We start from the raw sequence: 27,936 nt of genomic DNA, 5'->3' as shown, positions 1-27,936 counted from the left end.
TGGGCCCAAGGGATGGAGCACAAAAGCATATGGTTGAGTTTGGGGGAGGAGGGAGATTGGGGGCAAGAGTCACAAACATTTCTTGGGCCCCTGCTCTGTGCCCTGGACGGCAGAGAGATATTAGACTCTACCCCAAAGCACCACTAAGACCGGGAAGACAGGGAGGCAGAGGCCCTTAATTCATGCCCCAGCATCTCTCCAGTCCTCCAGAACAAGTCATTGCCTTCCCTCGAGAGCCAGAGAAAGACTTGACCTTCACGAAGGCAATGCTCAGTGTGACTGAGCTATGGGCACTGCCCAGTCCCTCTGAACAAACTCCCACCCCCCCCCCCACCCCCTCCACAGGAAGTATCGCCAATAGCAGACCTCCTCCTCCTCCTGCCTCCAGTCGGTCTGACTGCTGGTCTCTCTGTTCAGAGGGGTTAAAGAAACTCCTAATGGAAAAGGTGGGAGAGACCCATGGAAGCCTTTCGGCTGCACCGAATCCCTCCTCCACAATCTAGGCCCAAATTCCCTTTCCCTCCCCAAGCTCTCTCCCTCCTCATCCTCACACCTCATTCTCAAAAGTCTTCCTGGAGTAGAACTGGAGAAGAAGCATCAGAGGAGTGTGATCAGCCCCACCCTTCCAGCCAAGTCCTGATCAGAAGGCTGTTGGACACCACCCCCCCCCAACCATCTCTCCTCCTTCCCAAAAAAGGCAGTAGTTGCATCAGCTGAGAACGGGCCGAATCTTGGTTCACTACAGTCCAGACCAAGGAGAAGAAGCAGTCAATAAAAGAAGCAGAATCATCATGAATCCCAACCACCTCGGCCATGCTCCTTCAGCCTGGTAACCAACTTTGCTGGATCTCCAGCCTGGACCGCATCAGATCTGGTTCTCAGGCCCATATGGATGCACAGGACGTGGGCAGGGCCTGGGGTCTCGGACCCTGAACCATTCTTCCTAGGAACCCCTGTTCACACGGGGGGCCCAAGATCTTGGCCAGGGATCCTGCCCCCCAAGTCAGGGCACTATTCCCGCCTGATCAAAAGGAGGGAGGGGTCCCGGGGCCAGGAGCCCAGGAGAAGAGAACAGGGGAAACCTCTGAAAACGAAATGAAAGCTGCCAAGGAGAAAGCTCAGAGGTGGAACCTCTAGCAAGGGGGGAGTGTGTGCGTGTAGGGGTTAGGATCTGAGGGAAACCCAGGGGATGACAAGGGGACCTGGGGGAGCCCAGGCGGAAACTCCCGGTCTGTAGAGCACAGGGAGGCACTGGGGTGCCTGGGAGGGGGCTCGCGCGCCCCGGCACCGGGGAGAGGGTGGGGTCCCGGAGACCTGGAATACCCAGGAGCCTGGAGGTGGGCCAAATTGAGCCGCGGCGGGGGCCCCCAGGGAGCCAGCCCGGGCGGGCAGAGCCCAAGCTGCCCGGGGCGCCGGGGCCAGGCAGCTGGTTGGGGGCGGGTAGGAGTGGGTTTCTAAAGGTGACAGTTCGCGCCCCTTTCCCCGCCCCACCTACTCACCTTGTCCCGTCGGGTCCGGCTGCCCAGCAGGCAGCCCCGCGCCCCGGCCGCTCCGTCCCGCCGCCGGCCGCTGCGCCCCTCCGGCGCCTCCTTTTGTTTGTCCCTCACTGCACCACTCAACCTCCTCCGCCCCGGAAGTGACGTCACCGCCGGCTCGAGCGCGGCAGCTAGGGCGCCGCCATTTTTTTGACGGGAGTTCTCTCCGTGCCTTCACACCCTAGGCTCCCTACTGGCGCCATGTTGATTTGGGGCGGAAGTAGCGGAACCCGGGCTCGGCCCCCTTAAAGGGACAGGGACTGCTGTAACCTTCGGGGCTCGCCGGGGGACGAGCGGTGAAGCCGCCGAGGCCGGGGTGAGTATCCGGTGCCTGCGCGTTGCTGCTGCTCCGATGCCGGGTGCCGAGGCCGGACGACCTGTTAACCGGTTCCGAGATCGTTTGTGCCAGAAAACTCGCTGCGTTTGGTGCTGCTGGTACGGCGGAGTGGCTGCGCCGAAATCTTAACCCAACCTGGAGCTGCCCAGGGGGATAAATTGCACGCGCTAGACGCTGACCCGCACTTGGACGCTGGGAACCCGCCAGGCGGGTCCTCTGCACCCATATCCTTCACCCCCCATCCCCCGCGATAGTACCTGTGGGGAGCATGGAGCCCCAGGTAACTCGGTCATTTATAGGCAGAGCCGGGACACAGCTCTATGGAGCCCGGGTCCTCGCAGTTCCCACACTGATGATAGTAACAGCAACCACATTAAGAAATAATCCATACAGTGGAATGCTGTGCAGCCACTAAAACGAAAAATGTTCAATATGCACTAACATCGAACGAGTTCCAAGATACCTTAGATTTTTAAAAAACAGGAAAGGGCAAAAGAACAGCGTAGATCGGCGCTACAGTTTGTGTAAAAGAACGTGTGTAAGGAGTGTGCGTGTCTGCGGGTGTGTGCAGCAGGCGTCTGGTAAGATGCACAAGAAGTTTTAACTGTGGTGGCCTCGGACAGAGCTGGAGTCCTGGGCAAGGGGGGAGAATTTACCAGCATGTGCACAGGTTAGTTATTTTTTGAGTAAGGTGATGTGTAAGATAATAACTGCTGGCATCCGTCAAGTGTGGAGCCAGTGCCTGGTTTCAGCCCTCCTGCTGGAAGGTCCGATTTTTCCCTTGTCGTGAGAGGAGGAAATAGGCTCAGAGATTAGGGACTTTAGTAATATCTCACGGCCAGCAAGAGGAGAAGCTGGAATTTGAGCCCTGGAGGGTTTTACCCTTAATGCCCATGGTCTCCAGGCCCCACTTCTTAGCGGGAAGCTTTTTTGTTATTAACCACACAACAGCCAGTGTGGAGTCTGGCACACCGTAAGTATCCAGTAACTGTTGATTGGCTGTTTACTGGCTGAGCAGGTAGAACAAGAATAGAACGAAGGAAGAGAAGAAACACTGGGGGCCAGAGCCCAGACTGGAGTCCAAGGCTTGCCCCCATCCATCTTGGGGGCTGTGAACCTGGCATATCCCTCCCTGAGCCTCCATGTCCCCATCTATAGAGCTAACAGTCATGACCACCACCCCTGCCACCGGTGCTCCCACCTGTCCTACCCTGTGCATTACACGCAGATCTGTCCCATTTTGCAGATCAGTAAGTGAAGCATAGAGAAATTAAGGAAGTTGCCCAAAGAGGGTCCCCACAAGGCCTGACTCCCCCACTTCACTGAGAGCGGTTGCGGGGCTCCTGGGTCTCTCCCTCAGCCTCCAGGCACTAATGCTTTGGGAGACCCACGCTTCTGGTTGAGCTGCCAGAGACTGAGGATCTGGTGGGGAACAGGATACACGGTTCCTGTCCCTGGAGTCTAGTGAGGGTGACGGACAACCCAGCAGTTAACGTCCCTGATGAGCTCTGTGGTGGATGGAAGCTCAGGTCGTAGTTGTACAGTGGCAGGGGCATCTGGCTCCGTCCGTCCGGGTGGAGTCAGAGAGGGCGTCTCAAAGTAGGTAACTTTTAATCTGTGTCTGAAAGATGGGCAGGGTGTCCGGAAGGAGGAACGATGAGACTAGAGACCCAAGCAGAGCGGTGACCCACGTGATCCGAGACCGCACAGGTTGGAAAAGTTCAGTCTGGCTTCTGCACGAATCACTCCTTGCTCCTGGAGATGCCTTCTCAGGACCACATCTGTGGCTTTTCCACCCTCCACTCCACACTTCACCTTTGGTGCAGCTCCAAACAGGAGGACGCCCTGATTTTATAATCCAGGTGGGGGCGACAAAGGAACACGGGAGAGTTCGTAGAAAGGAGGAAGTTCTTTACTGACACACCCACCTCCCACACAGACCCCACCCCCACCCCATCCCCCAAATTCCGCCGGCCTCCAGATTGGCGGCCAATTTGCTGTAGCAGAAACTGCCCTGGTGAGTAAAGGCGTCAGCACTGGGAGCTCCCGTCTTCCAGGCTGCTTAAGCCCGCTTGGTTTCTCAGGTTGAGTGCTGGCCATGACCCCTCCTCTTCCCCCCGGTTCTGTACAGTTCTGTAGCCAGCTGGGCAAAGTCACACCAGCTACGGTGGGAGAGGTACTCCTGCCCCAGCCGACGTGGGGCCACATCCCACTGCCAGACGGCACTGCCAGATCCTTGAAAGAACTACCAGATGGTCATTCTGCTTCCTCATTCCTGGACAGCAGTGTAAGCTCTGGATTTACAGCTGGGGTCCTTCTGTGATTTTCTAGGACTCTTGACTTTGGGTAAGTCATTTCCCTGCTCTGAGCCTTAGTTTCTCCATCGGTAAAAGTGGTAGGACTGTTTCTAATGTTCTTGCCAGGCATTAAATATATAAACATATGGGGCGCCTGGGTGACTCAGTCGGTTGAGCGCCGACTTCAGCTCAGCTCACGATCTCGCGGTCCGTGAGTTCGAGCCCCTCGTCGGGCCCCTGTGCTGACCGCTCAGAGCCCGGAGCCTGTTTCAGATTCTGTGTCTCCCTCTCTCTGACCCTCCCCCGTTCATGCTCTGTCTCTCTCTGTCTCAAAAATAAATAAAAACGTTAAAAAAAATTTAAAAAAAAATATATATATATATAAACATAGAGGGGCACCTTGCTGGCTGAGTCAGTAGAGCATGGGAGTCTTAATCTCAGGATTGTGAGTCTGAGTCCCATGTTGGAGTACTCAAAAAAAAAAAAAAAAAGACGCTTCCTTTATTAAAAAAAAATAATTTTTTAAATTGAAAAAAATAAATGTATAAACATATATATTTTCTCCCATGTGTAAAACTACCTCAAAGAGTGAGGTTTCGATTTTGGATCTGGGTCCTGTGCCAGGAGGAAGGAGTGGGCTACCTCCTGTGTGTCTTACTCAGGGTCTCCACCCACCAGCCCCCCTGGCCCAGAAACCTGCCTCTGGGCTTCAGAAGTCATTTCTCTCTCCTTTGCAGGTTCCAAAGTCTAGGGAAAACTATGTGTAAGTCAGTGTGCTTTTTTTTTTTTTTTTTTTTTTTTTTTTCCAACGTTTTTTATTTATTTTTGGGACAGAGAGAGACAGAGCATGAACGGACGAGGGGCAGAGAGAGAGGGAGACACAGAATCGGAAACAGGCTCCAGGCTCCGAGCCATCAGCCCAGAGCCCGACGCGGGGCTCGAACTCACGGACCGCGAGATCGTGACCTGGCTGAAGTCGGACGCTTAACCGACTGCGCCATCCAGGCGCCCCTCAGTGTGCTTGTTAGATCTCTCCAGACAAGTTGTCACTTCCCTTGGGTCAGAACCGTTGACTCAACAAGTTTTCAGGAAACATGTGTCTTGTAGGGATTATCTGCTTTTAGATTTGAGAGAGAGAGAGAGAGAAAAAAAAGAGGAAGAAAAGTCAAGATTCATTTTCTGGCATGAGACTTTGTTGCCCTGCTTGATTAACAAATTTTCATGGAAACCGTATTTGTTTCAGTGTCAACAGCTTCTTATTGACGGGTTCCTGTGGGCCAGGACCTGTCTTGAATGCTTTCTGTGAATGACTGCATTATGGCTATCCCCTTGTACAGACAAGGAAACTGAGCCTAGAGATCTGGCTTGTGGCATGGAATGAGCACGGTCCAGAGTGGAGCTTGGGACCACTCCATCCATGTCCAAGCTTTCATTTTCTGGGATTGTTCGTGGAACGGGCTGGTCTTGCCTGGGCACGGTACCCCTTCCCCAGGCCCCTTCTCCAGAGGCACTATCATTTCTGTTTTCTCAGTAACTGGGAGTATCCGACGTTTTGAGCCCAGAGGATGCTAAACTTCCTTCCAGACACCGGATAGATCTTCCCAGTAGAGAACTGACTCACCCCAAATACTAAGTGTGCCCCTTTTGAGAAACACTAAAACCAACTCTCTGTATTGCATAGAATGGGCTTAGGTGATGTGGGCCCAAGCCAAAATCCCCTTGCTTGCCCTCGCAAGCTGCCATGTGGTATGGAAGCCCAAAGGACATGACTCCAGTCCCCAGGGGAGCCGACAGAGGTGGCAATACCCACCTCCTGAAAAGAGGGATGTTTGGGGCAAGACTTTGGACTTTGGAAGCCTGCGAACCCCAAGTTTTGAATCCCAAAGTAGGCTCTCAGCTGAATGACCTTTGTTGTTCTCCTTTGAGAAAAATAGGGATGACAGTGCCTTCCTACTAGGTTTTTCTCAAGATTACAGAAGTGCTGGGGCACCTGGGTGGCTCAGTCAGTTAAGTGTCCGACTTCGGCTCAGGTCATGATCTCACGATCTGTGAGTCAAGCCCCGCATCAGGCTCTGTGCTGATAGCTCAGAGCCTGGAGCCTGCTTTGGATTCTGTGTCTCCCTCTCTGTCTGCCCCTCTCCCGCTCATGCTCTGTCTCTCTCCTTCTCTCAAAAATAAATAAACATTAAAAAAAATAATAATAATTTTAAAAAAAGATTACAGAAGTGCAGGGGTCAGATGTAGAGTAGGTGATCTCTGAGTTCAGAGGAAGGCCCAAGTGGACATGGAGGGAGAGACGAGGCACGGCTGAGACTGGACCCTGCCAGGGAGATCAGACTGGGGGGCATGCAGGGCAGGGCCACAGACGTCTATTCGAAAACAAATTAGGGGCACCTGGCTGGCTCGGTTGGTAGAGCATGCGACTCTTGATCTCAGGGTCATGAGTTCAAGCCTCACATTGGGCATGGAGCCTACCCAAAATAAAAAGTTACGAACAAAAAAACAAAAGCAAACAATCTGTATGCTTGGAAGAGGAGAGAACATAGAACCTGCAGAGTCTGTCTGCATTCAGGCCAACTCCAAAGGCCAGCTACCGGGGCTTTGGATCCGGTATTAACGCGGGCTTCTTGGCAAGACTGATCCAATGGGACACGTGGCTGACATCAGCCACCAGAGACTTCGTCACTGAGGCATTTCCCGAGGGGTCATTCACCTGCTGGCCAAGAGGTGGCCCAGGATCTGCCCAAGCTGGTAGAGTTCTGTGTTGGGGGAGGGCACTAACCACTGGCACCCAGCCCCTGGCCTGGCAGCAAGGAAGCCTGAGACCTTAGAGGCCGGGGGGGAGCGGCCCTGGAAGGTGTCCTAAAGGTCATCTGGTGCATTTCTGCTCCCCTCCAGGCGGGGCTGGCCTCCCCAGTGCTGCCATAGCGCCTGCCTTGCCTACAATGCTTACGGGACTAATAGTTGAGGACTGATGATAACAATGACGACATTTGTGGAGCACAGATTCTCTGCGGGTACCGCGCTAAGCGATTTTCTTGTGTCCTCTCACTGGCTTCTCGCTACAACTCCGTGAGGCAGGTGCTACCGTCGTTCCTACACAGAAATGATTCTTAGAAAAAAAGAAGTGTGTGGGGAGGTACGCCTGAGCGGCTCAGTCAGTTAAGCCTCCGACTCTTGATCTCGGCTCAGGTCATGATCCCACGGCTCGTGAGTTTGAACCCTGCGTGGGGGCTCTGCGCGCGGACAGTGCAGAGCCTGCTTGGGATTCTCTCTCTCCCCCTCTCTCCGCCCCTCCCTTGCTGTCTCTCAAAATAAATAAATAAATTTTAAAAGCAAAAAAGACACGCTTCTCAGAAAGGTTTAATACTTTGCAAAAAGTCACACGGCTAGTAAATGGCTTCAGTCCAAGGTCTGTCTGATTCCAGAGCTTTACAGCCTTGTTAAAAAAAAAAAAAAAAAAAAAAAAAAAAAAAGTATACAAGTTTATAAGACCCCAAACCCAGTCCCAGAGAAAGCCACTATTAATAATTTAGTGGTGTCCCTGGAAACAGCCTTCTGCACAAATACATACATGATCAAGCTGTCCTTGCTTTACACGGCAGAACGAGTTTCAGACGCCGCAGTTCAGTGAAGTAACGCCAGTGTCTCAACAACACGATTCAGATTTCGGCTGCCATGTTCTATTAACTATGAGCAGTTGCATGAAGTACAGACCTTCCTACCCTTCGGTCCACACGTGACTGCGGCAACATCGGGTGTGCTTGGTGGTCGGTGACTAGTCACATTGCTTCTTCCAAAGCCTGACCCTGATTGGTCACGGTGCACGGTATTCAGTTCACACACCGACCCCAAAGCTCGGGGTCGTGTTGACCTCTGTCTCCCAGTGATAAACCCAGACGACAGGCTACAAAACCGGATAATCAGATGAAGGAACTGGCCAACAAAGACGAACAGTGCGGCAAAGAAATGCAGAGTGTAAATGGGGTGATAAAAGAAATAGCCCGTTGTGGGGATGTTGACACAGCAGCTCGTTGCTGTTCCAGAAACTCCAGATGTGCAACCAGAGACACTTAGTGAAGGCAAATTGATCGACATAGGTGACGCATGTGGCTCTGATGAAGGATGAAGGTGTCCCAGAGGAAGTGATGCCGGCACATTAAAGGAACTCCCAGATATACTTCATGACATTGAAGTACAAGGGATAAAATTGAAGTTGATCTAAACTCAGAAAGGAGTGTGTTCACTCATCAATGCTGAGAAAAGATTCTTGTTCCGTATCCCAAGTTACACAACTAGAAAGCAAGCATTGTTCAAACTACTCTCAGTAATTCCCTGCCCCCCCAGACTTATTGAGTTATAATTGACAAATAAAACTGTAATACATTTGAGGGACCTGGGTGGCTCAGTCGGTACAGTGTCCGACTCTTGATTTCAGCTCAGGTCCCAGGGTCATGGGATCGAGCCCCAAGTCAGGCTCCGTGTGGAGTGTGGAGCCTGCCTGGGATTCTCTCTCTCTCTCTCTCTCTCCCTCTCTCTCTCTCAAAAATTAAAATTAAAAAATTATTAAGTTTGTGATACATTTAAATTATACATGATGATTTGATACATGTATATATTGTGAAGTTATTCCCACAATCAAGTTAATTAATACATCCATTACTTTACATAGCTATCTTTCTTTTTTTCTCCCCCCCGCCCCCGCCTTGGTGAGAAGTCTTAAGATCTACTCTCCTAGCAAATTTAAATTGTACAATACAGGGGTGCCGGGGGCACCTGAGTGGCTCAGTCGGTTGAGCGACCGACTTTGGCTCAGGTCATGATCTCACGGTCTGTGGGTTCAAGCCCTGCATCGGGCTCTGCGCTGACAGCATTGATCCTGCTTGGGATTCTCTCTATCCCTCTCTCTCTGCCCCTCTTGCTCTCTCTCGCTCGCTCTTAAAAATAAATAAATAAACTTTAAAAAATTAGACAATATAGGATTATCAACTCTAGTCACCATTTATATATTAGGTCCGCAGAACTCATTCATCTTTTAGCAAAGATTATACCCTTTCATCAGCCTCTCCCCACGCCCCTTACCCTTAAGGGGTTGCTCCCCTTAGCCCAGCAGCCACCATTCTACTCTGTTTCCAGCAGTTCAACTTTTTCCCACCCAGATTCTGCACATAAATGACCCCACACAGTGTCTGCCTTTGGCTTATTTTACCCGGCATCGCACCTGCCAGATTCATTCGTGTTGTAGCAAATGGCAGACCTTCCTTCTTTTTTAAGGCTGGATAACATTCCGTTATATACAGAAACCACATTTTCTTTCTCTTTTTTTCCAGTTCACATCAGATTTACCGTTTCATAATAATAGCATGCTTGAGGATAATCACATCACTAAAACATTACAGGACATCAAATGACAAGCTTCTGGAACTCCATTTTTAGATATTCCTTTGTTAGCGTTCTGTGAAGGATTTTGAATGCATTTGCTTTCAATTCTTTCCTTGCAGTTAGACTAGGACAGTGAATCACACTCATTTGAACCAGTACCCTACATCTCACTTGTGGGTTTGCATGTGTGTATGTTTTGGGTATTTGACAACGATGTAGTGTGGTGCTTTAGTTTTATTACAAGACATTTAGGAATCACATTTGAAAACAACGAAAGTAATCTGTGTCCTTCCTTTATGTGTGTGTGTTTTCTAACAAGCAAAAACATGACCAACCTTAGTAATTCTGTTTCTCACTGCTCTCTACCGTTTCTCTGCCCAAAGTTCTTGCTGTTCCTTGTACAAACTTAATAATTTCCTGGCCACATGTCTTTGCTTTGGCCGTTTCTTTTCCTTGGAATCTCCCCCTTAACCATCGTCAAATCTTACTCATGTTAAACACCCACATATAAAACAAATGAATTCTTTCTTCATTGTAGTTGGGGTAATTATGCTGTCCTCCAGGACTCCCTTTGTATTCTTTTTTCTCAGGTACCTCATGCTTTCTGCCTGTGATACTGTGGACTCTCTGAGCAAATGACTTGTCATGTTGAGATTATGTTTGAATACGAATAGTGTTTATAATAATGGTATACCTTATTTTTTTATGTTTTCCTATCTTTTAAAAAATTTTTTTTAATTTTATTTTTTTACTTTACATCCAAATTAGCATATAGTGCAACAATGATTTCAGCAGTAGATTCCTTAATGCCCCTTACCCATTTAGCCCATCCCCCCTCCCACAACCCCTCCAATAACCCTCTGTTTGTTCTCCATACTTATGAGTCTCTTATGCTTTGTCCGCCTCCCTGTTTTTATATTATTTTTGTTTCCCTTCCCTTATGTTCATCTGTTTTATCTCTTAAAGTCCTCATATGAGTGAAGTCATATGATATTTGTCTTTCTCTTACTAATTTCACTTAGCATAATACCTCCAGTGCCATCCACGTAGTTGCAAAAGGCAAGATTTCATTCTTTTTGATTGCTGAGTAATGCTCCATTGTCTATATAGACCACATCTTCTTTATCCATTCATCCATCGATGGACATTTGGGCTCTTTCCATCCTTTGGCTATTGTCGAGAGTGCTGCTATAAACATGGGGGTGCATGTGTCCCTTCAAAACAGCACACCTGTATCCCTTAGATAAATGCCTAGTAGTGCCATTGCTGGGTAGTAAGGTAGTTCTATTTTTAGTTTTTTTGAGGAACCGCCATACTGTTTTCCAGAGTGGCTGCACCAGCTTTCATTCCCACATAAACCACATTTTCTTTATCCATCCATCCATCAGTGAACACATAGGATGTTTCCATATCTTGGCTATTGTGAATAATGTAATGAACATGGGAGTATGGGTATCTCTTCGAGAGAGTGATTCTGTTTCCTTTGGAGAGCCACCCTGAAGATTATCCTTGATACATTTTTTTAAAAAATTTTTTAATGTTTACTTTTGAAAGAGAGAGACAGAGACAGAGTGTGAGCAGGGGAAGGACAGAGAGAGAGGGAGACATAGAATCCGAAGCAGGCTCCAGGTTCTGAGCTGTCAGCATAGAGCCCAACGTGGGGCTCAAACCCATGAACCATGAGATCATGACCTGAGCCGAAGTCGGACGCTTAACTGACTGAGCCACCCAGGCACCCACTTGATATATATATATATATTTTTTTTTTTTTTTACAAAAAAAATTTTTTTTTGAGAGAGAAAGAGCCTGCAAATGGGGAAGAGGGGCAGAGGGAGACAGAGAATCCCAAGCAGGCTCCACACTCAGCACAGAGCCTGACACGGGGCTCGATCTAATGACCCTAGGATCAAACTCGGGAGTCAGACACTTAACTGACTGAGCCACCAGGGTGCCCGCATTTTCTAAAGTAGGCTCTACACCCAACGTGGGGCTTAGGCTCAGGACCCTGACGTCAAAAGTCTCATGTTAGATCCACTGAGCCAGCCAGGCACCCCACTGATACATTTTTGTAAAGAAAGAAAACACTTTAGGGGCGCCTGGGTGGCTGAGTTTTTTGTGTCTGACTCTTAATTTCACCTCAGGTCATGATCCCAGGGTGGCTGGCAACACGGAGCTTGCTTGGGATTCTCTCTCTCTCTCTCTCCCCCTCCCCCTCTCTGCCCCTCCCCTGCTTGTACTGGGCTCTCTCTTTCTCAAAATAAATAAATTAGCATTAAAAAAATTTTTAAATAAAAAAGGCAAATGGGCTTATATTGTTCTTCAGCTATTTTTTATCACCCTACCTTATAAAAATTAAAGTGAAATTCACATAACCTACAATCAACCATTTTAAAGTGTACAAGTCAGTGGCATTCAGTGTATTCACGATGTTGTGTGCAACCTCCACTCCTCTCTAGTTTCAAAACTTTCTCATTACTCCAGAAAAGCACTTTTTACCCATTACATGATCACTCCTCATCTCTCCCTCCTGTCTCCTGTTTACTACTGACCTCCTTCAGACTGTATGGATTTGCCTATTCTAGATGTCACCTATGAAAGGAATCATATCCTGTTGTCACCTCCTATGTCTGGCTTCTTTCACTCAGTATGTTTTCAAAGTGCAGCCAAGCTGCTGCATGAGTCGGTATGTCTATTGTTCCTTTCTATGGCTGAATAATATTCTGTTGTGCGGACATACCACTGTGTACTCGTTCATCCACTGATGGACACATAGATTATTTCCACCTTTTGATAATTATCAACAGTGCTCCTGCGGACGTTCGTGTACACGTTTCTGTGTGAGGGTGGATTTTCATTTCTTTTCAGTATATTACCTAGGAGTGAAATTGCTAGGTTGTAAGGTAGTTCTATGTTTGGACATCATAAAAATTGAAACTTGTGCATCAAAGGACACTAGCAAGAATGTGGTCAAGGTCGTTGATTCCCTTCAAGTCCAACTCCATTCTTTTGTGTATGGCTATCAAGCTGTCGTAGCACATTTGTTGCAAAGACTGTTTCTTCTTGAATCCATTGAATCGTTTTGTCACCCTTGTCAAAAATGAGCTGACCAGGGGTGCCTGGCTGGCTCAGCCATTAGAGCAGGGTCGATCTCAGGGTCGTCAGTTCAAGCCACACGTTGAGTGTAGAGATTACTTAAAAAAAAAAAAAAAAAAAAAAGACGTGTGTTTAAAAAAAAATCAACTGGCTGTAGATATTTAGGTTTGTTTCTGGGCTCTCTGTTCTAGTCATTTGGTCTGTATGTCTGAATCAGTACCACACTATTTTGGTTACTGAAGCTTTGTTTTTTGTTTTTTGTTTTTTTTTTATTTAAATTTTTTTTTTGACGTTTTATTTATTTTTGAGACAGAGAGAGAGACAGAGCATGAACAGGGGAGGGGCAGAGAGAGAGGGAGACACAGAATCGGAAGCAGGCTCCAGGCTCTGAGCCATCAGCCCCGAGCCCGACGCGGGGCTCAAACCCACGGACCGTGAGATCGTGACCTGAGCTGAAGTCGGCCGCTCAACCGACTGAGCCACCCAGGCGCCCCGGTTACTGAAGCTTTGTAGTCAGCTTTGATATCAACCTGCCTTCTTCATGTAACCTGAACATCTTGATGGAACCTTTCTCATGGATTTTAAAGTGATGGAACACGGATGGTTCTGGCAGGCTGCCTCGCACAAAGAAAGTGTGCGGTAAATAAAAGGTCTTAGGTCTTAGGACAGACCTCAGGGCTATAGAGCAGTCGGCTTCCTAGAGGTTGAGGGGTGAGGCATGGGGAGTTGGAGGCGAGTGGGGCCTGAGAAAGGCCACCTGCAGAGCCACCAGGTGCCTGTGAATGAGGCCCCTGGCTGTCCCTGGGTTGTCCCAGTCAGTGGAAGGACTCTGGACTGGAAGGTCAGCAGGCCCACCTCACGGTAGGCCCGGACAAGCATGCGACCCGCTGTGGGCCCCCTCAGTGCAGTGAGGCCACAGTACCCTCCTGTGGCACAAAGGTCACCCTCTGCCCAAATGTGTGGAGTCCCAGGGCCAACTAGGCGGAAGTCTAGGCAGTGCCGGTTCCTTGCGCCCCCTGCTGGCAGCTTCCAGAACAACAAGTCCTTCAAACCCTCTCTTTGTCCAGGGCACCACTTTGAACACCTGGTGGTGTTCCTGGGTGAGGGCCACCCACAGGGCCACCTGTCCCTTCCTGGCCTCAGATCAGACCCTCAGTGCCTTCTCCCTCCCCTTCAAGTTTCTGGAAACTGCCCCCACTACACCTGCATGCTCACAGACAGACACAGAGATGTGTGCACATGCTCAAATACAGCCACTCATATTTGCGCGTGAAGTCGTAACCACAAACAATTTACCTACGTTCAAGGTCACATTGTGACTTTCATGGGGCCCTTTCTCCATTAAAAGAAGTATAAATTGTATTTTACAACCATGAGGTATAAAGAATGAACATCATCTAGACTGGATTTGTTATTATACGTTCATCATTATTATATTCCCTTTTTTCCCCCCCTTATTTTAAGATAAAACTCGGGATGCCTGGGTGGCTCATTCGGTTAAGTGGCTGGCTCTTGACATTGGTTCAGGTCATGATCTCACGGTTTGTGAGATCAAGTCCCGTGTCCAGCTCTGTGCTGATGGCGCGAGCCTGCTTGGGATTCTCTCTCCCTCTCTCTCAGCCCCTCCCCTGCTCATGCTAGCTCTCTCTCTCAAAAATAATAATAATAATAATAAGTAAACATTAAAAAAATTAAAAAATAATAAAATAAAATAAATTAAAATTTAAAATAAATTAAAACACTTTCATGGGCTCCTCAACGTATGGTACATCCTGAACACTATGCCTTCTGCAGAGGTCTGATAGAGAAGTCAGCCCTGCCAATGAACGTAAGTGAATTCACACACATCTAGCCCCACATGTCATAGTTTCGCTAGTGACCCAGTGAGCATTCATTAACTGCCCACTCTGTTAGGAATATCTATCATTTGCTGGGCATCTTTTATGTGCCGGGCACTAAGGAAAATGCTTTCCATGAATTATCTTATTTTTATTGATTTTATCCACAAGGAGACTGACATTCAGAGGTGAAGTGACTTGCCTCAGCTCACACGGCCAAGATCTGCGGGATACCAAAGTCTGTGTTCTACTCCTCCCCGCAGGGGACTATTCCAGGCTCAGTCCCGGGCAGGCACAAAGGGTCTGGCAGCAGTAGGACAGATCTGCCCCACAGAGGGTGCAGCGTGATGCTAACTCCCATTCCCCAAGACTCGCCCAGGGCACACGCACCACCGCCTACAGGACTGTCCCCTGCAGTGAAAGCCGGAGCCTGGTTTCCAGCTGGAGCCCCTAGGCGGCCAGACTGGTTAAGTACATCCTCATCCAGCACGGGCTCTCCTTGCCCTCTGTGAAGCCAGGGGGCCTTGGCCACCTCGAACCCCAAGACACCACCTTTCCCCAGAGCAGGCAGTGCCCAGAGAGGGTGAGAGGGGCTGAGGTTGTGGCAGAGGAGGGGGAAGGGCCATGAGCTGGGTGGGATCTTTTCCCTTGTGAGTGTAACCTTCTGCCCTGTACCGGGCAGTGGGTGGTGCGGACCCTCCTTCGACCTCCAGAAGCTCAATATGAGCGTTAGTTGTTATATTATGTTTATTACCAGTGTCTTTGCCTGTTAATGGAGGTGAGGAAAGCACGTTCTTTCCGGGGCCTTTAAAAGGGTCTGATGATCGGAGCGCCTGGGTGGCTTAGCTGGTTAAGCCTCTGACTTCAGCTCAGGTCACCATCTCATAGTTTGTGAGTTCGAGCCCCACGTTGGGTTCTGTGCTGACAGAACAGAGGCTGCTTTGGCTTTTTTGTCTCCCTCTCTCCACCCCGCCCCTGCTTGTTTTCTCTCTCTCTCTCTCTCAAATATAAATAAATAAACATTTTTAGAAAAGGGTCTGATGACCTACAGTCCTTAACACAGAGTCTGGTACAAAGTAAGCACTCAGGAGATTAGAGCTGGTTGTGTTAATATCATTCCCAGTGCTGTAATCCAGTGAGATGGTAAAAGCATAGTTTAAGGCAAAGGAGCTGTAGTCACTTTATTTATTTATTTATTTTTTAAGTTTCTTTATTTATTTTGAGCAAGAGAGTGTGAGCCAGGGAGGGGCGGAGAGAGAGAGGCAGAGAGAATCCCAAGCAGGCTTTGACCATGTGGAGCCCAACCAAAGGCACGAACTCACGAACTGTGAGATCACTATCTGAGCCCAAACCAAGAGGTGGATGCTTAACTGACTGAGCCACCCAGGCAACCCCTGGATGTAATCACTTTAGGAGAAAGGGCAGAATTCATAGATGTGTAATGACGTGGGCAAGGGTGTCAGAGAGAGGATCAGCCCGCTGGACACCCGCAGATTTTGGTCAGGAGGCAGCAGACAAGGGTCCTTCTAGAGGAGTCAGCAGAACCTTGGGCCCAGAACAGGAGCAGCCATCCTGCATTTGGCCAATCCAAGTAGACCAGCCTTCTCCATTTGCCCAGGATGCTCCCAGTTTTAGCACTGAAGATCCCATGCCCCGAGAAACCCCTCAGTCTGGGCAAGCAGGACAGTTGGGCCCCCTAGAACATGCGGCAGGCACAAGTTGTCTGAACAGCGCTGAACTCAGACCTGGCCATGGGCTTCATGTCCCGGGGCCGAGTGAGGCTGAAGCATGCTGGCACCTTCCCCCTGGTATGACACACTGTGGAATATCCCTCCTCGGGTAAGAATCACACTACCCTTTGTTGCTGCAAGCTCTGGGTCTTAGCTGCGGGGATCAGGGAATACTTCCTGCAGGGTTCCCCTGGGAAGCGACTCAGTTCTGAGAAGTTAGAGAGTAAACTCTGGCCAAACTGACTTCTCGGCTCCTGGGATCTCCTAGCGCTCTCCCACTCCCGGGCCTTTGCACCATCCTCTCCGCCTGGCACACTTTCCCAGCTTTGGGATTCAGCTTGAATGCCCCCTTGTCTGGGGAGCCCTCCCAAACTCCCAGCTATGGGGCAGGTGCCCAGGGCGCCCCCTAGTGCCCCAGTGCATTAGTTTCCGGAAGCTACCGAAACAAAGTACCCCAAGCTGAGTGGTTTTACACAACAGAAAGTTTTTCTTTCACAGTTCTGGAGACTAGAGATCCAGAAGCAAGGTGTCAGCAGGGCCATACTTTCTCTGAAGGCTCTAGAGGAGAATCTGTCCTGTGCTTTTCTCTTAGCTTGTGGTGTTGCCAACAATCCATACTGTTCCTTGGCTTGAAGATGCCTCACCCTAATCTCTGCCTCTGTCCTCACATGGCTTTTTCCTTGTGTGTCTGTGTCTCTTCTGTCTCCTCCTCCTCCTCCTCCTCCTCCTCCTCCTCCTCCTCCTCTTCCTTCTCCTCCTTCTTTTTAATTTTTTTCAAGACTTATTTTTGAGAGAGAGAGTGCAAGCAGGGAAGAGGCGGGGTGGGGGTGGGGGGCGGGGACAGAAGATCCGAAGCGGGCTCCGCGCCCACAGCAGCAAGCTCCATCCAGAGCTTGAACTCATGAACCACAAGATCATGACCTGAGCCGAAGTCAGACGCTCAACTGACTGAACCACCCAGGTACCCCTTAAATTTTTTTTAATGTTTGTTTATTTTTGAGAGAGAATGAGAGAGAGAGAGAGAGAATGAGCAGGGGAGAGGGGCAGAGAGAGGACCGAGGATCTAAAGTGGGCTCTGTGCTGACACCAGAGAGCCCGATGCAGGGCTCGAACCCCCAAACCCGTGAGATCATGACCCGAGCCGAAGTCCGATACTCAACTGACTGAGCCACCCAGGTGCCCCATCTTCTCCCTTCTTCTGAGGACACCAGTCATACTGGATTAAGGTCCAGTATGACCTCATCCTACATTGGTCACCACCTCTACGAAAATCCTATTTCCAAATAAGGTTCCATTCACAGGCACTGGGGCTCGGGACTCTTCAACACATTCTCTCAGGGGACACATTTCAAACCATAACACGTGCCTTTGTGCTTGTCAGGAAATACTTGCTGGATGTATGAAGGAGAGAGTGCTTGTCAGCCTCTTGCCTCCCCATCCCACTTCAACCCGCCACCCTCGCCCAGGGCCCAGCAGCTCATATGGTGGGGCCCTGCCAGCGTCTGGTCCCTACAGCAGTCTCAGCCCCTAAGCCAGGGCACGGCCGGAGAAGATTAAAGCTTCTGGACGCAGCTGACGATTAAAGAACATAAGGGGGAAGTGTCTCACCTTTGGACAGATGGCTGATGGTCAGCGCTCAGAAACGCTTTGGGTGACTGTGAGGGAAGAGCCTGGGCTGGGTCAGGGTTTAGAAGGGACAGGCTAAGTAGCTGCACTGGTCAGACTGAACTTCTTAAAAGCAGGTGAAGCAGCTGTCTACTTCATGGAATCTTCTAGGGTGGGCAAGCCTGACTATTGGGTTCTAAATTATTTTCCTTCATTTCTCCTTTATAGTGAAGTTAGAGCATTATACTGACAGTTACGAGGTTATGTGAACAGGCAGGTATATTGGACTTCCGACTTCCAGTCCCACACGGAAAGAGCTTGGGACGTCATCACTCCATCCTAACAAGCAGAAAGCTGAACCAACCGAAAAACCAACACCTCTCCTTAGACCCATTAGAGAAGTGAGGTCACAGGGCAAACCACTGCCCCCCAAATTAGAAAAACCAGCAGATCCAGAGAAGCACAACTTAACCAGAACAGAAACCTCCGCATGGGCCCCGTTCAGGGGTGGGAAGACCTAAACGTGACTGAGAAATTGCCAGAGGCTAAGTGTGGACGAGTCTGAGAGTTCAAGATTCCAGGAGGGCCCACAGTCCGGACCTGGTCTGCCACCAGGGTTTTTCAATACAGTGTTACTGAGACGCAAGCTCATTCATTGGTGTGTGTGTTGTCCAAGGTTTCTGTCTCCCTGCAACGGTAGAGCTAAGGAGCTGTGACAGAGACGGGATGTCCTGCAAAGCCCACAGTATTGACCCTGGCCCCATACCGGAAAAGTTCTCTGACACCGCTCTAGAAGGAGAGTGGATACAGGGACCCAAGTAGACGGGAATGGCAAGTGTGGCTGGAGGAAAACAAGTGACAGGGACAGGGGCAAGACGTGACCCGAGACAGGTGGCCTCACATCTGATTTAACAGGGCCTTCTAGTAGACGGTCAAGACTTTGGATTTTATTCTTGGGTCGAGGATTTAGGAAGAGAAAAGCAGCTTCTGGAATCCAGGAGCTGGCCTGGCACCCAAAGATAGGACTTGTGTTCTCTTGAACGTGGACAACCGCACAGAACATCGATATCCAGGAAGAACATTCTGTAATCACGTCTGAACACAGACCAACGTGAACGTCTTCGAAGCCACACAAAACCTAGTGCCCCCTCTCCTGGCACATGTGGGGGGCTGCTTCTACACCTGTGACAGCTAGCCTCGCTCCAGCCCGCCTCCCTACAAATAAGATTTGTGATATCCAACCGTAAAGTGATCCCTGCTTCTGAGGGCGCCAATCCAGACCAAAGTCCTGCTTCCCTGGACCCTCCCCCAAATCACTCCACCACAGTCCAAATCCTGTAATAAGTTCTAACACCGTCTCACTGAGACCTCACAGCCCCGTGGTGTGCACATTCCCTCGCTCTACCGTTTCAATCACGGCTGTGCTCTCGGTGGTTTGGAGCTGACGGTATTGATTGACAGGGTTTAGCAATCAAATTAGGTGAGGCCTAACTTGCTGTGAATGAAAGAGAACCCCAAATAACAGCAGCTTAAGCAAGATCTACCCTCCCCTCAAGCCCCAACTAAATCCAGAGATAAGCGATGGTTCCTCGAGCATCAGGGGCCCAGCCTCCTTCCATGTTGTGGCTCTGACTTCCTCCTCGTGGGTGTGGAACATTTTATTTTTTATTACTAATATTTTTAATGTTTATTTATTTTTGAAAGAGAGAATGCGAGTGGGGGAGAAGCAGAGAGAGAGAGGGAGACAGAGGATCCAAAGCAGGTTCTCTGCTGACGGCAGCCAGCCTGACGCGGGGCTCAAACTCACAAGCCGTGAGATCATGACCTGAGCGGAAGTCGTATGCTCAACCCACTGAGCCACCCAGGCGCCCCAGGAACATTTTTTTTTTAATTTTTTTTAATGTTTATTCATTTTTGAGAGACAGAGAGAGACAGAGCATGAGCGGGGAAGGGGCAGAGAGAGAGGGAGACACAGAATCTGAGGCAGGCTCCAGGCTCTGAGCTGTCAGCACAGAGCCCGATGTGGGGCTTGAACTCACTAACTGTGAGATCATGACCTGAGCCGAAGTCAGGCGCTCAACCAACTGAGCCACCCAGGTGCCCCAGGAACATTTTAAATACATACAGAAGTAGAGAGTAGAGTATACTGACCCTCCCAGTCTCAATCCATGGCCCAGCTTACTTTATCTGTCCCCCCATCCGTTTCCTGTTTCCACCATCTGGATCATTTGGGATTAGTTTGAAGCAAATCCCAAATATTTTGTCGTAAATACTTCAGGATACATCTCTGAAGCATGAGGACTGTTAAGAGAGAAGAAAGAAATCCCCAATACCATTAGCACAGCTAACAAATGAAGGATTTCTTCATACCCTACAATACCTGGTCAGCATTCACGTTTGTCCCTCAGACCCACCCCTAACATTTGGGAACCCTCAGTGGAGGGAGACACAGCGGGTGTCTAGATATTTGCAAGTCTTTTTAATTTTAAGTTTACTTATTTATTTTGAGAGAGAGAGAGAGAGAGAGAGAGAGAGAGAGACAGTGCGATTAGGGGACAGGCAGAAAGGGAGGGAGGGAATCCCAAGCGGGCTCTACACTGTCAGCACAGAGCCTGATGCAGGGCTCAGTCTCACAAACCATGAGATCATGACTTGAGCCGAAATCTAGAGCCAGCTGCCTCACCAACTTAGCCAGCAAGGCACACCTAGATATTTACAAGTCTTATGAAGCCTCGCTGTGGCATTCCCACCCAGCGTCCCACAGCCCACTCCCTGAGGACCATTGGCTAAGGACGCTGTGCTCTGCCCAACCTTTGCTGCCTGGCACAGATTGGAGCCTGAAATGAAGACTAACTAGTCCTAACTAGCCTAGTCCAGCTCCCAGAGGACAGGGGCCGGATCCCAAGGGAGGCTAGGGCACCATTACCTGGCAAACCTGGGGTGGCTAGCTCAAAACCAAGCAGCCTCTTTCTTTCTGTTTCCCCAGAGCGGAGGTGGGGTATTCTCTGCCCACACTCTTCCAGTGTGTGCTCGCTCTCTCTCTCTCTCTCTCTCTCTCTCTCTCTCTGGCTCTCAGCCCCACATCTTTGGGTCAGAGAGGTCCAGTTCAGCTCATTCTTCCTTCTCCTGTAACCCTGCTTTCTCAATCAGTCACCAAACTCTCCTAAGAGATTCATAAGGGAATAAGCACCTTAGTGGGTTTTCGTTGAGCGCTTGTCTTGGGGGGCGAGGGTGGCACCTTGACAGTCATTTCCTCGCTCGCGCTCCCAGGTGCCCGCGCACCGCGTCTGGTTGGTACACCTGCCCCCTTTGCCTCTCAGCTTTCTGTTCCGAAGAAGTCGGATCTACAGAAAAGGCAAAAGAACCGTGCAGTGGCCACACCCACACCGTGCCTCCCACCTAGCGTCAGCCCTCGCTCGCAGCCCACCGCATTTGCTAACACCTCCCTCGTTGCCCTGCCCTTGTGGATGGCTGTCTTTGCTGAATCTTTTGAAAGCAAGTTGCAGGCGTCCTGACCCCTCACTCCTCAATACTTCACGTGCCTCCTAAGAATGCCATCCGTCCCCCCAACACAAGCAGCCCTCGTTATCACCCCCAAAGAAACTGACCATTGATTCAGTGACGTCACCTGACGTACAGGCCATATTCAGATTTCTCCCACGGATATGTTTTGGGAACTTTCACTGCCTTAGTGCTAAGGATGATAGATGGATTTCTGAGTACAGCCATCCCCTCAATCAGGCTCCTGCCAGCCAGAGAGACATTCCTGTGGCCACCACAAGGGCACTGCCTTTTTTTTTTGTTTTGTTTTATTTATTCATTTTTAATTTTTTTAATGCTTATTTATTTTTGAGAGAGAGAGAGAGAGTGCGAGCAGGGGAGGGGCAGAGAGAGAGGGAGACACAATGCAAAGCAGGCTCTAGGCTCCCAGCTGTCAGCACAGAGCCCAACGCGGGGCTCAAACTCATGAACGGCAAATGTTTTTTTTAAGTTTATTTATTTTTGAGAGACAGAGAGACAGAGAAATAGGGGGAGGGGCAGAGAGGGAGAGAGAATCCCAAGCAGGCTCTGCACTGTCATCTCAGAGCCCAACGCCGGCTTGAACTCACGAAGCACGAGATCATGACCTGAGCTGAAACCAAGAGTCAGATGCTTAACCAACTGAGCCACCCAGGCGCCCCTATTTTGTTTTTTTTAAGATTTTTATCTATTTTTAAAAATTTTTTTAATGTTTATTTTATTTTATTTTATTTTTTTAACGTTTCTTATTTATTTTTGAGACAGAGAGAGGCAGAGCATGAACGGGGGAAGGGCAGAGAGAGAGGGAGACACAGAATTGGAAGCAGGCTCCAGGCTCTGAGCCATCAGCCCAGAGCCCGATGCGGGGCTCGAACCCACAGACCGCGAGATCATGACCTGAGCTGAAGTCGGCCACTTAACCGACTGAGCCACCCAGGCGCCCCAAATGTTTATTTGTTTTTGAGAAGAGAGAGACAGAGCACAAGTTGGGGAGGGGCAGAGAGGGAGGGAGACACAGAACCTGAAGCAGGTTCCAGGCTCTGAGCTGTCAGCACAGAGCCCCACACGGGGCTCGAACTCACAGACTGTGAGATCATGACCTGAGCTGATGCTTAACCGACTGAGCCACCCAGGCGCCCCTATTTTTAAGTAATCTCTACACCCAACATGGGGCTCGAACTCACGACCCCAAGATCAAGAGTCACACACTCCACCCACAGCGCCAGCCAGATGCCCCTAAACCTTGGTGATTTTTTTAAAGTTAATTAATTAATTAGTTTATTTATTTAGAGAGAGCACGAGCACGCACTCAAGTGAGCACGGGAGGGGCAGAGAGAGAGAATCCCAAGCAGTCTTCTCTGTATCGACAAGGCAGAGCCCGACGCAGGGCTCGAGCCCACGAACCCCGAGACTATGACCTGCGCCAAAACCAAGGGCCGGGCACTCAACCAACTGAGCCACCCAGGTGTCCCTAAACCTTGGTGATTTTTTAAAAAGTTTTATTGAGATACAACGAGACGCATACCAAATCATTCAACCGTTTAAAGTGTACTGTTTACTGGTTTATGGTATATTCACACCACAGTCTAATTTTAGAATTTGTCCGTCGCACCAAAGAGATACCCAGTAGCCATAGCGGTCATTCCCCATTCCCACCCTCAGACTCCCACCCCCCAGTCCAAGGCAATCACTGATCTACTCTATCTCTATAGCTTGACCGATGGTTTCCGCTTTAGGCTATTATGAATAATGCTGCTATAAAAATGCACGTACAAATCTTTGCGTGGGCATAGTTTTCATTTCTCCGGAGTCTACACCTAGGAGTAGAATTGCTGGGTCATGCGGGGAGTCTGTGTGTAAACTTGGAGGACCCTGCCAAACTGTTTCCACAGGAAAACAGCCAAATGTAAAACGACACAGCTGCCACGTTACGCTCCCAGACGCAATGTGCCAGGGTTCCAGTTTCTCAGCATCCTCGAAGCGTCTTTCTTTTTTTAAGTGTATTTCTTTGTTTTGAGAGAGAACAGGAGCTTGAGCGGGACAGCGGGAGAGAGAGGCGGAGAAAGAATCCCAAACACGCTTCGTGCTGCCAGCACGGAACCCGACGTGGGGCTCAAACTCATCAACTATGAGATCGTGACCTGAACCGAAATCAAGAGTCAGGTGCTTAACCGACTGGGTCACCCAGGCGCCCCAATTCTTGAAACATCTTTAAACATTTGTAATTGTCTGGGGCACCTGGGTGGCTCAGTCAGCTGAGCGACTGAGTTTGGCTCAGGTCATGACCTCACAGTTCGTGAGTTCAAGGCGCACCTCGGGCTCTCGCTGCTGTCAGCCTGTCAGCTCAGAGCCCGCTTCAAATCTTCTGTCCCCCTCTCTCTGCCCTTCTCCTGCGTGCGCTCTCTCAAAAATAAATAGCCGTTAAAAAAAAATTTGTAATTATCTGACTCTTGTGGTTGATTGGTTGGCTGGTTGGTTGGTTTTTTTCCTGGTGCCCAAGACTATTTAATGCACCCTCTGGCAGTTGGGCCAAAGAGAGACGGGGACGGCGTTTTGGGGGACGGGTGGCAATGCAGTTTCTTTTTGCATTTTGATCTTAACTGTAGCCACCTTGCTGAGCTTTGGTTAGTTTTAGTGTTTGTGTATTTGTTTGAATCGCTGTGTGTAGTCAGCCATAGCCCTTGCAGATAGTGGTGGTATTATTTCTTCTGGGTCTTATACACGTAACTTCCTTTTCTTGTCCCACCAGCTAGGACTTCCAATATGGTGTTGAAGGAAGTGATGATAGAGACCTCTTTGAATTTCGTTCCTACTTTAAAGGGAACTTGTTTTGCTGGTGTGCCTGGACGGCTTGGTCGGTTGAGCATCCTGAGGCTCGGGTCACGATCTTACAATTCAGTTCGTGAGTTCGAGCCCCGCGTCGGGCTCTGCGCTGACAGCTCGGAGCCTGGAGCCTGCTTTGGATTCTGTGTCTCCCTCTCGCTCTCTGCCCCTCCCCCACTCGCCCTCTGTCCCTCTTTCAAAAATAAACATTAAAAAACGTGTTTTTTTTTTTTTAAATAAAGGGCATTTGTTTTGCCATTGAGTTTCTAGTTGATAAACTTTCTGTATCCTTACAACACTTGTAATTATCCTTGTTATTTGTAGCAGCCTTCTAGCGGTAGAAAGTGGCCTTTGCCCAGTGACTAAGGATGCTGAGCACCTTTTCATGTGCCTGTTAGCCGTTTATCTATCTTCTTTGGAGAAATTCAGTTTTATGATTTGCAGATATTTTCCCCCCATACTTTTGTCTTTTCACTTTTCTTGATGGTATCCTTTGAAGCACAAAAGGTTTTAATTTTGATGAAATCCATTGGTTCTGTTTTTTCTTTTGTTGCCTGTGTCTTTGGTGTTATATCTAAGAAATTGTCTTCTCACTGAAGATCACAAAGATGGGGCACCAGGGTGGAGTCAGTCGGTTAAGCATCTGACTCTTTGTCTCTGCTCAGGTCATGATCTCACGGTTCGTGGGTTTGAGCCCCGAGTCAGGCTCTGTGCTGACAGGGCTGAGCCTGCTTGGGATTCTGTCTCTCCCTTTCTCTCTCCCCTCCCCCACTCGCACTGTCTCTGTCTCCCTCAAAGTAAACTTTAAAAAATTCCTTTAAAAAAAATATCACAAAGATATACTCCTCTTTTCTTCTGGGGGTTTTATAGTTTTGGCTCTTATATTTAGGTCTATAATCCACTTTGAGTTAGTTTTGTGTATGGTGTGAGGTAGGGGTCCAAATTCATTCTTCTGCCTGTGGATAACCAGTTGTCCAGTACCATTTGTTGAAAGACTGTTCTGGCCTCACTGAATTTTCTTACCATTCTTGTCAGATGGCAATCGGCCATAAATGTGTGAGCTTTATTTCTGGATGCTCAATTCGATTCCATTGATTTATATGTCTGTCCTTATGCTAGTACTACCCTTTGTTGGTTCCAGTAGCCTTTCAGTAAGCTTTGAACTTGTGCAGTGAGTCTGTCAATATTTTTCTTGCTTTTCAAGACATTCACTTTTTAAATGTATACCTTTAAGTCTCCTTTAACCTATCGTGCCCGAGATAGGTTTTTCCTTTGCACTGTATTTGTTGAAGAAACAGGGTCATTTGTGTATCGCCTCTCCATGGTATCATTTAACATGTTCTTCTGTCCCTTGTGTTCTAGTAATCCAAAGGCATGATCTGATTTAGATTTGGTTTTAGCCCAGGAATAATTTTCAGGAGGTGTGTGTGTTTTCAGAGTCAGAACAAAATGTGGGGTAGACTCTCCCTGTGATGTTAGGGGCCATCCATGATCTTCCCCTGGATCTTTTTTTTTTCATTAGAGGTAATTTGTATTTTGAAAGAGTCACTCTGACTGCTGGGGATGGAGGAGTTGTAGGTGTGAGAGATAATCATGCAAAAAAGCACTTGTGGGGCTCCTGGGTGGCTCAGTCGGTTAAGCATCCGACTTTGGCTCAGGTCATGATCTCACGGTTTATGAGTTTGAGCCCTGCATCAGGCTCTGTGCTGACAGCGCAGAGCCTGCTTGGGATTCTCTCTCTCTTCCTCTCTCTCAGTCGCTTCCCCACTTGTGCTGTCTCTCTCTCAAAATAAATAAATAAACTTAGGGGCGTTTGGGTGGCTCAGTCGGTTGAGCGTCCGACTTCGGCTCGGGTCATGATCTCGCGGTTGATGAGTTCAAGCCCCGCATCGGGTTCTGTGCTGACAGCTCAGAGCCTGGAGCCTGCTTCTGATTCTGTGTCTCCCTCTCTCTCTGCCTCTCCCCTGCTCATGCTCTGTCTCTCTCTGTCTCAAAAATAAAGGTAAACATTAAAAAAAAAATGTTTTAAGAAATAAATAAGTAAACTTTAAAAAAAAAAAAGCACGTGTTGCCACACCTCGCACACAGTGACCACTCAGTAAAATTGCCCTTACTGTTGTTGTTGTTGTTGTTGTTGTTGTTGTTGTTGTTAGAGCTGTGTGTGTGGGACCCACGCCCTGGGCTCGGAGCCATTTTCTGGCCAGAGCATTCTCCTCCCTCTCTTCTGCCCCTGGAGGGGAAGTTGCCAGTGTCCCGAGGCTCTGGGAGGCATGTTCAGGAATGTGGCAGCCATCTCTTTACAGCTGATGGGGCCCCTCCAGAGAAAGAAGGCTGGAACTTCTGTCACTCGGTGCTTGCACCAGACTGTAAGTGCTCCAGCCCCATGTGATTTGCCACTTAACCCGGGGCCCCTGGGATCTGGCCTGGTCCTGGCTTCAGAGCTGTGCATGAGCTTCCTCTTTCAGTAAGCCTTCCTGGACTGCAGCCTGGCTGGGGACCCCTCTCTTGCTCTTGCCTCTAATGTAGAACTCAGAGCTTTGCATCTGAACAGTCTGCATTGTGCGGCTGCCTCCCCATCATCCCCGGAGCCCAGCCCCGGGTTCGGGTTCGGGACGAGGTAGGTGCTCAATCGACATTGGCCGAGGAGTACGTTATGCAGAAGTCCAAGCAAGAACAGGCACTGTTTCCTCACTTATGCAGTTACCGTGTGACATCCTTGCAGGTCATGCCTTTGCCCTCCCTAGTTTCCGCAGTTCCCCCATTATTTTTATCTCCTTGAACCCATTCAACTCCATTCACCTCTTCTGTACTCTCTCTCTCTCTCTATGCCCCTCCACCCCCTACTCCATACCCCACCTCAAACTTCCCTCAAGTCCACTTCTGTCCCCCACCGCCACCCCAACTCATCTTTGTTCTGTTTTTTTTTAAGAAATTTAAAAAAAAATTTTGATGTTTATTTTTGAGAGACAGAGAGAGACAGACACGAGTGGGGGAGGGGCAGAGAGAGAGGGAAACACAGAATCCAAAGCAGGCTCCAGGCTGTCAGCACAGAGCCCAACGCGGGGCTCGAACTCACGAACTGTGAGATCATGCCCCGAGCCGAAGTGGGACACTCAACCGACGGAGCCATCCAGGCGCCCCCCAAACTCTTTATCTATTCGTACATGGTCACAGAAAAGTGTATGTATATGCAAATATATATTAGGGGACATCTTTTACAAAACACAATTACATACCGCACATGCTGTTTTGTGGTCTGTTTTATTGATGTCAGTATAATACATTAATAAATATTATAAAAAGTGATTTTCTCTGGCACCTGGCTGGTTCAGACAGCAGAGCATGTGACTCTTGATCTCGGGGTTGTGAGGTTGAGCCCCACACTGGGTGTAGAGATTTTAAAAATATATATGTATATATTAGGTATATTTTATACATGAGAAAATCACATTACAAAAAATATATATATAAATATATATATATATATATAGCCACAGTTCAGTGTTCACAGAGTGTCTCCTCTGTTCCAGGCCCTGGGACAGCTCACGATCTGGGGAAAGGCAGACAAAAAACTATGAGCCGGGACCTCATGGTCTAGTGGGAAAAGCAGACCAAAACGAACAAACAAAAGCAGAAAACAGGCAGTTGATATGCTGTGATAGAGGAGGATGGGATACTGTGGGAGCAGAAAGAAGGCAAGGAAATCTGGGGGAAATCAGGGAAGCCTTCCTGGAGGAGGTAACACCTAAGCTGAATCCTATATATATATATATATAT

The 27,936-nt window shown here is 49.0% G+C and overlaps 2 protein-coding genes across 4 annotated transcripts in view; one reads left to right on the top strand and one right to left on the bottom strand.

Annotated features, from left to right (window-relative positions):
* The window catches only part of LRRC8A (leucine rich repeat containing 8 VRAC subunit A), a 31,382-nt gene extending 29,727 nt beyond the window's left edge, over nt 1-1,655 (bottom strand). The window contains exon 1 of the mRNA XM_049629983.1: nt 1,500-1,655. The gene's annotated coding sequence lies outside the window, so the exon portion shown is untranslated. The remainder of the gene's footprint in view (nt 1-1,499) is intronic.
* An 86-nt stretch (nt 1,656-1,741) lies between these two features.
* Nucleotides 1,742-27,936, top strand: part of KYAT1 (kynurenine aminotransferase 1) — a 34,913-nt gene continuing 8,718 nt past the window's right edge. Inside the window, exons 1-3 of one of the 3 annotated variants that reach the window (XM_049629991.1) lie at nt 1,742-3,889; nt 4,004-4,218; nt 26,313-26,525. In XM_049629991.1, coding sequence (XP_049485948.1) covers nt 26,430-26,525 — 96 coding nt within the window. In that variant the 5' untranslated portion in view covers nt 1,742-3,889; nt 4,004-4,218; nt 26,313-26,429. Of the gene's footprint in view, nt 4,219-26,312; nt 26,526-27,936 lie in introns of all 3 variants that reach the window. The other 2 variants (XM_049629987.1, XM_049629992.1) reach the window with 2 other exon arrangements.

This window comes from Panthera uncia, chromosome D4 (genome assembly GCF_023721935.1).
Source record: "Panthera uncia isolate 11264 chromosome D4, Puncia_PCG_1.0, whole genome shotgun sequence".
Classification (NCBI taxonomy): domain Eukaryota; kingdom Metazoa; phylum Chordata; class Mammalia; order Carnivora; family Felidae; genus Panthera; species Panthera uncia.
The sequence above is the reverse complement of the archived record's forward strand: the minus strand, read 5'-3'. Positions and strand labels throughout refer to the sequence as shown.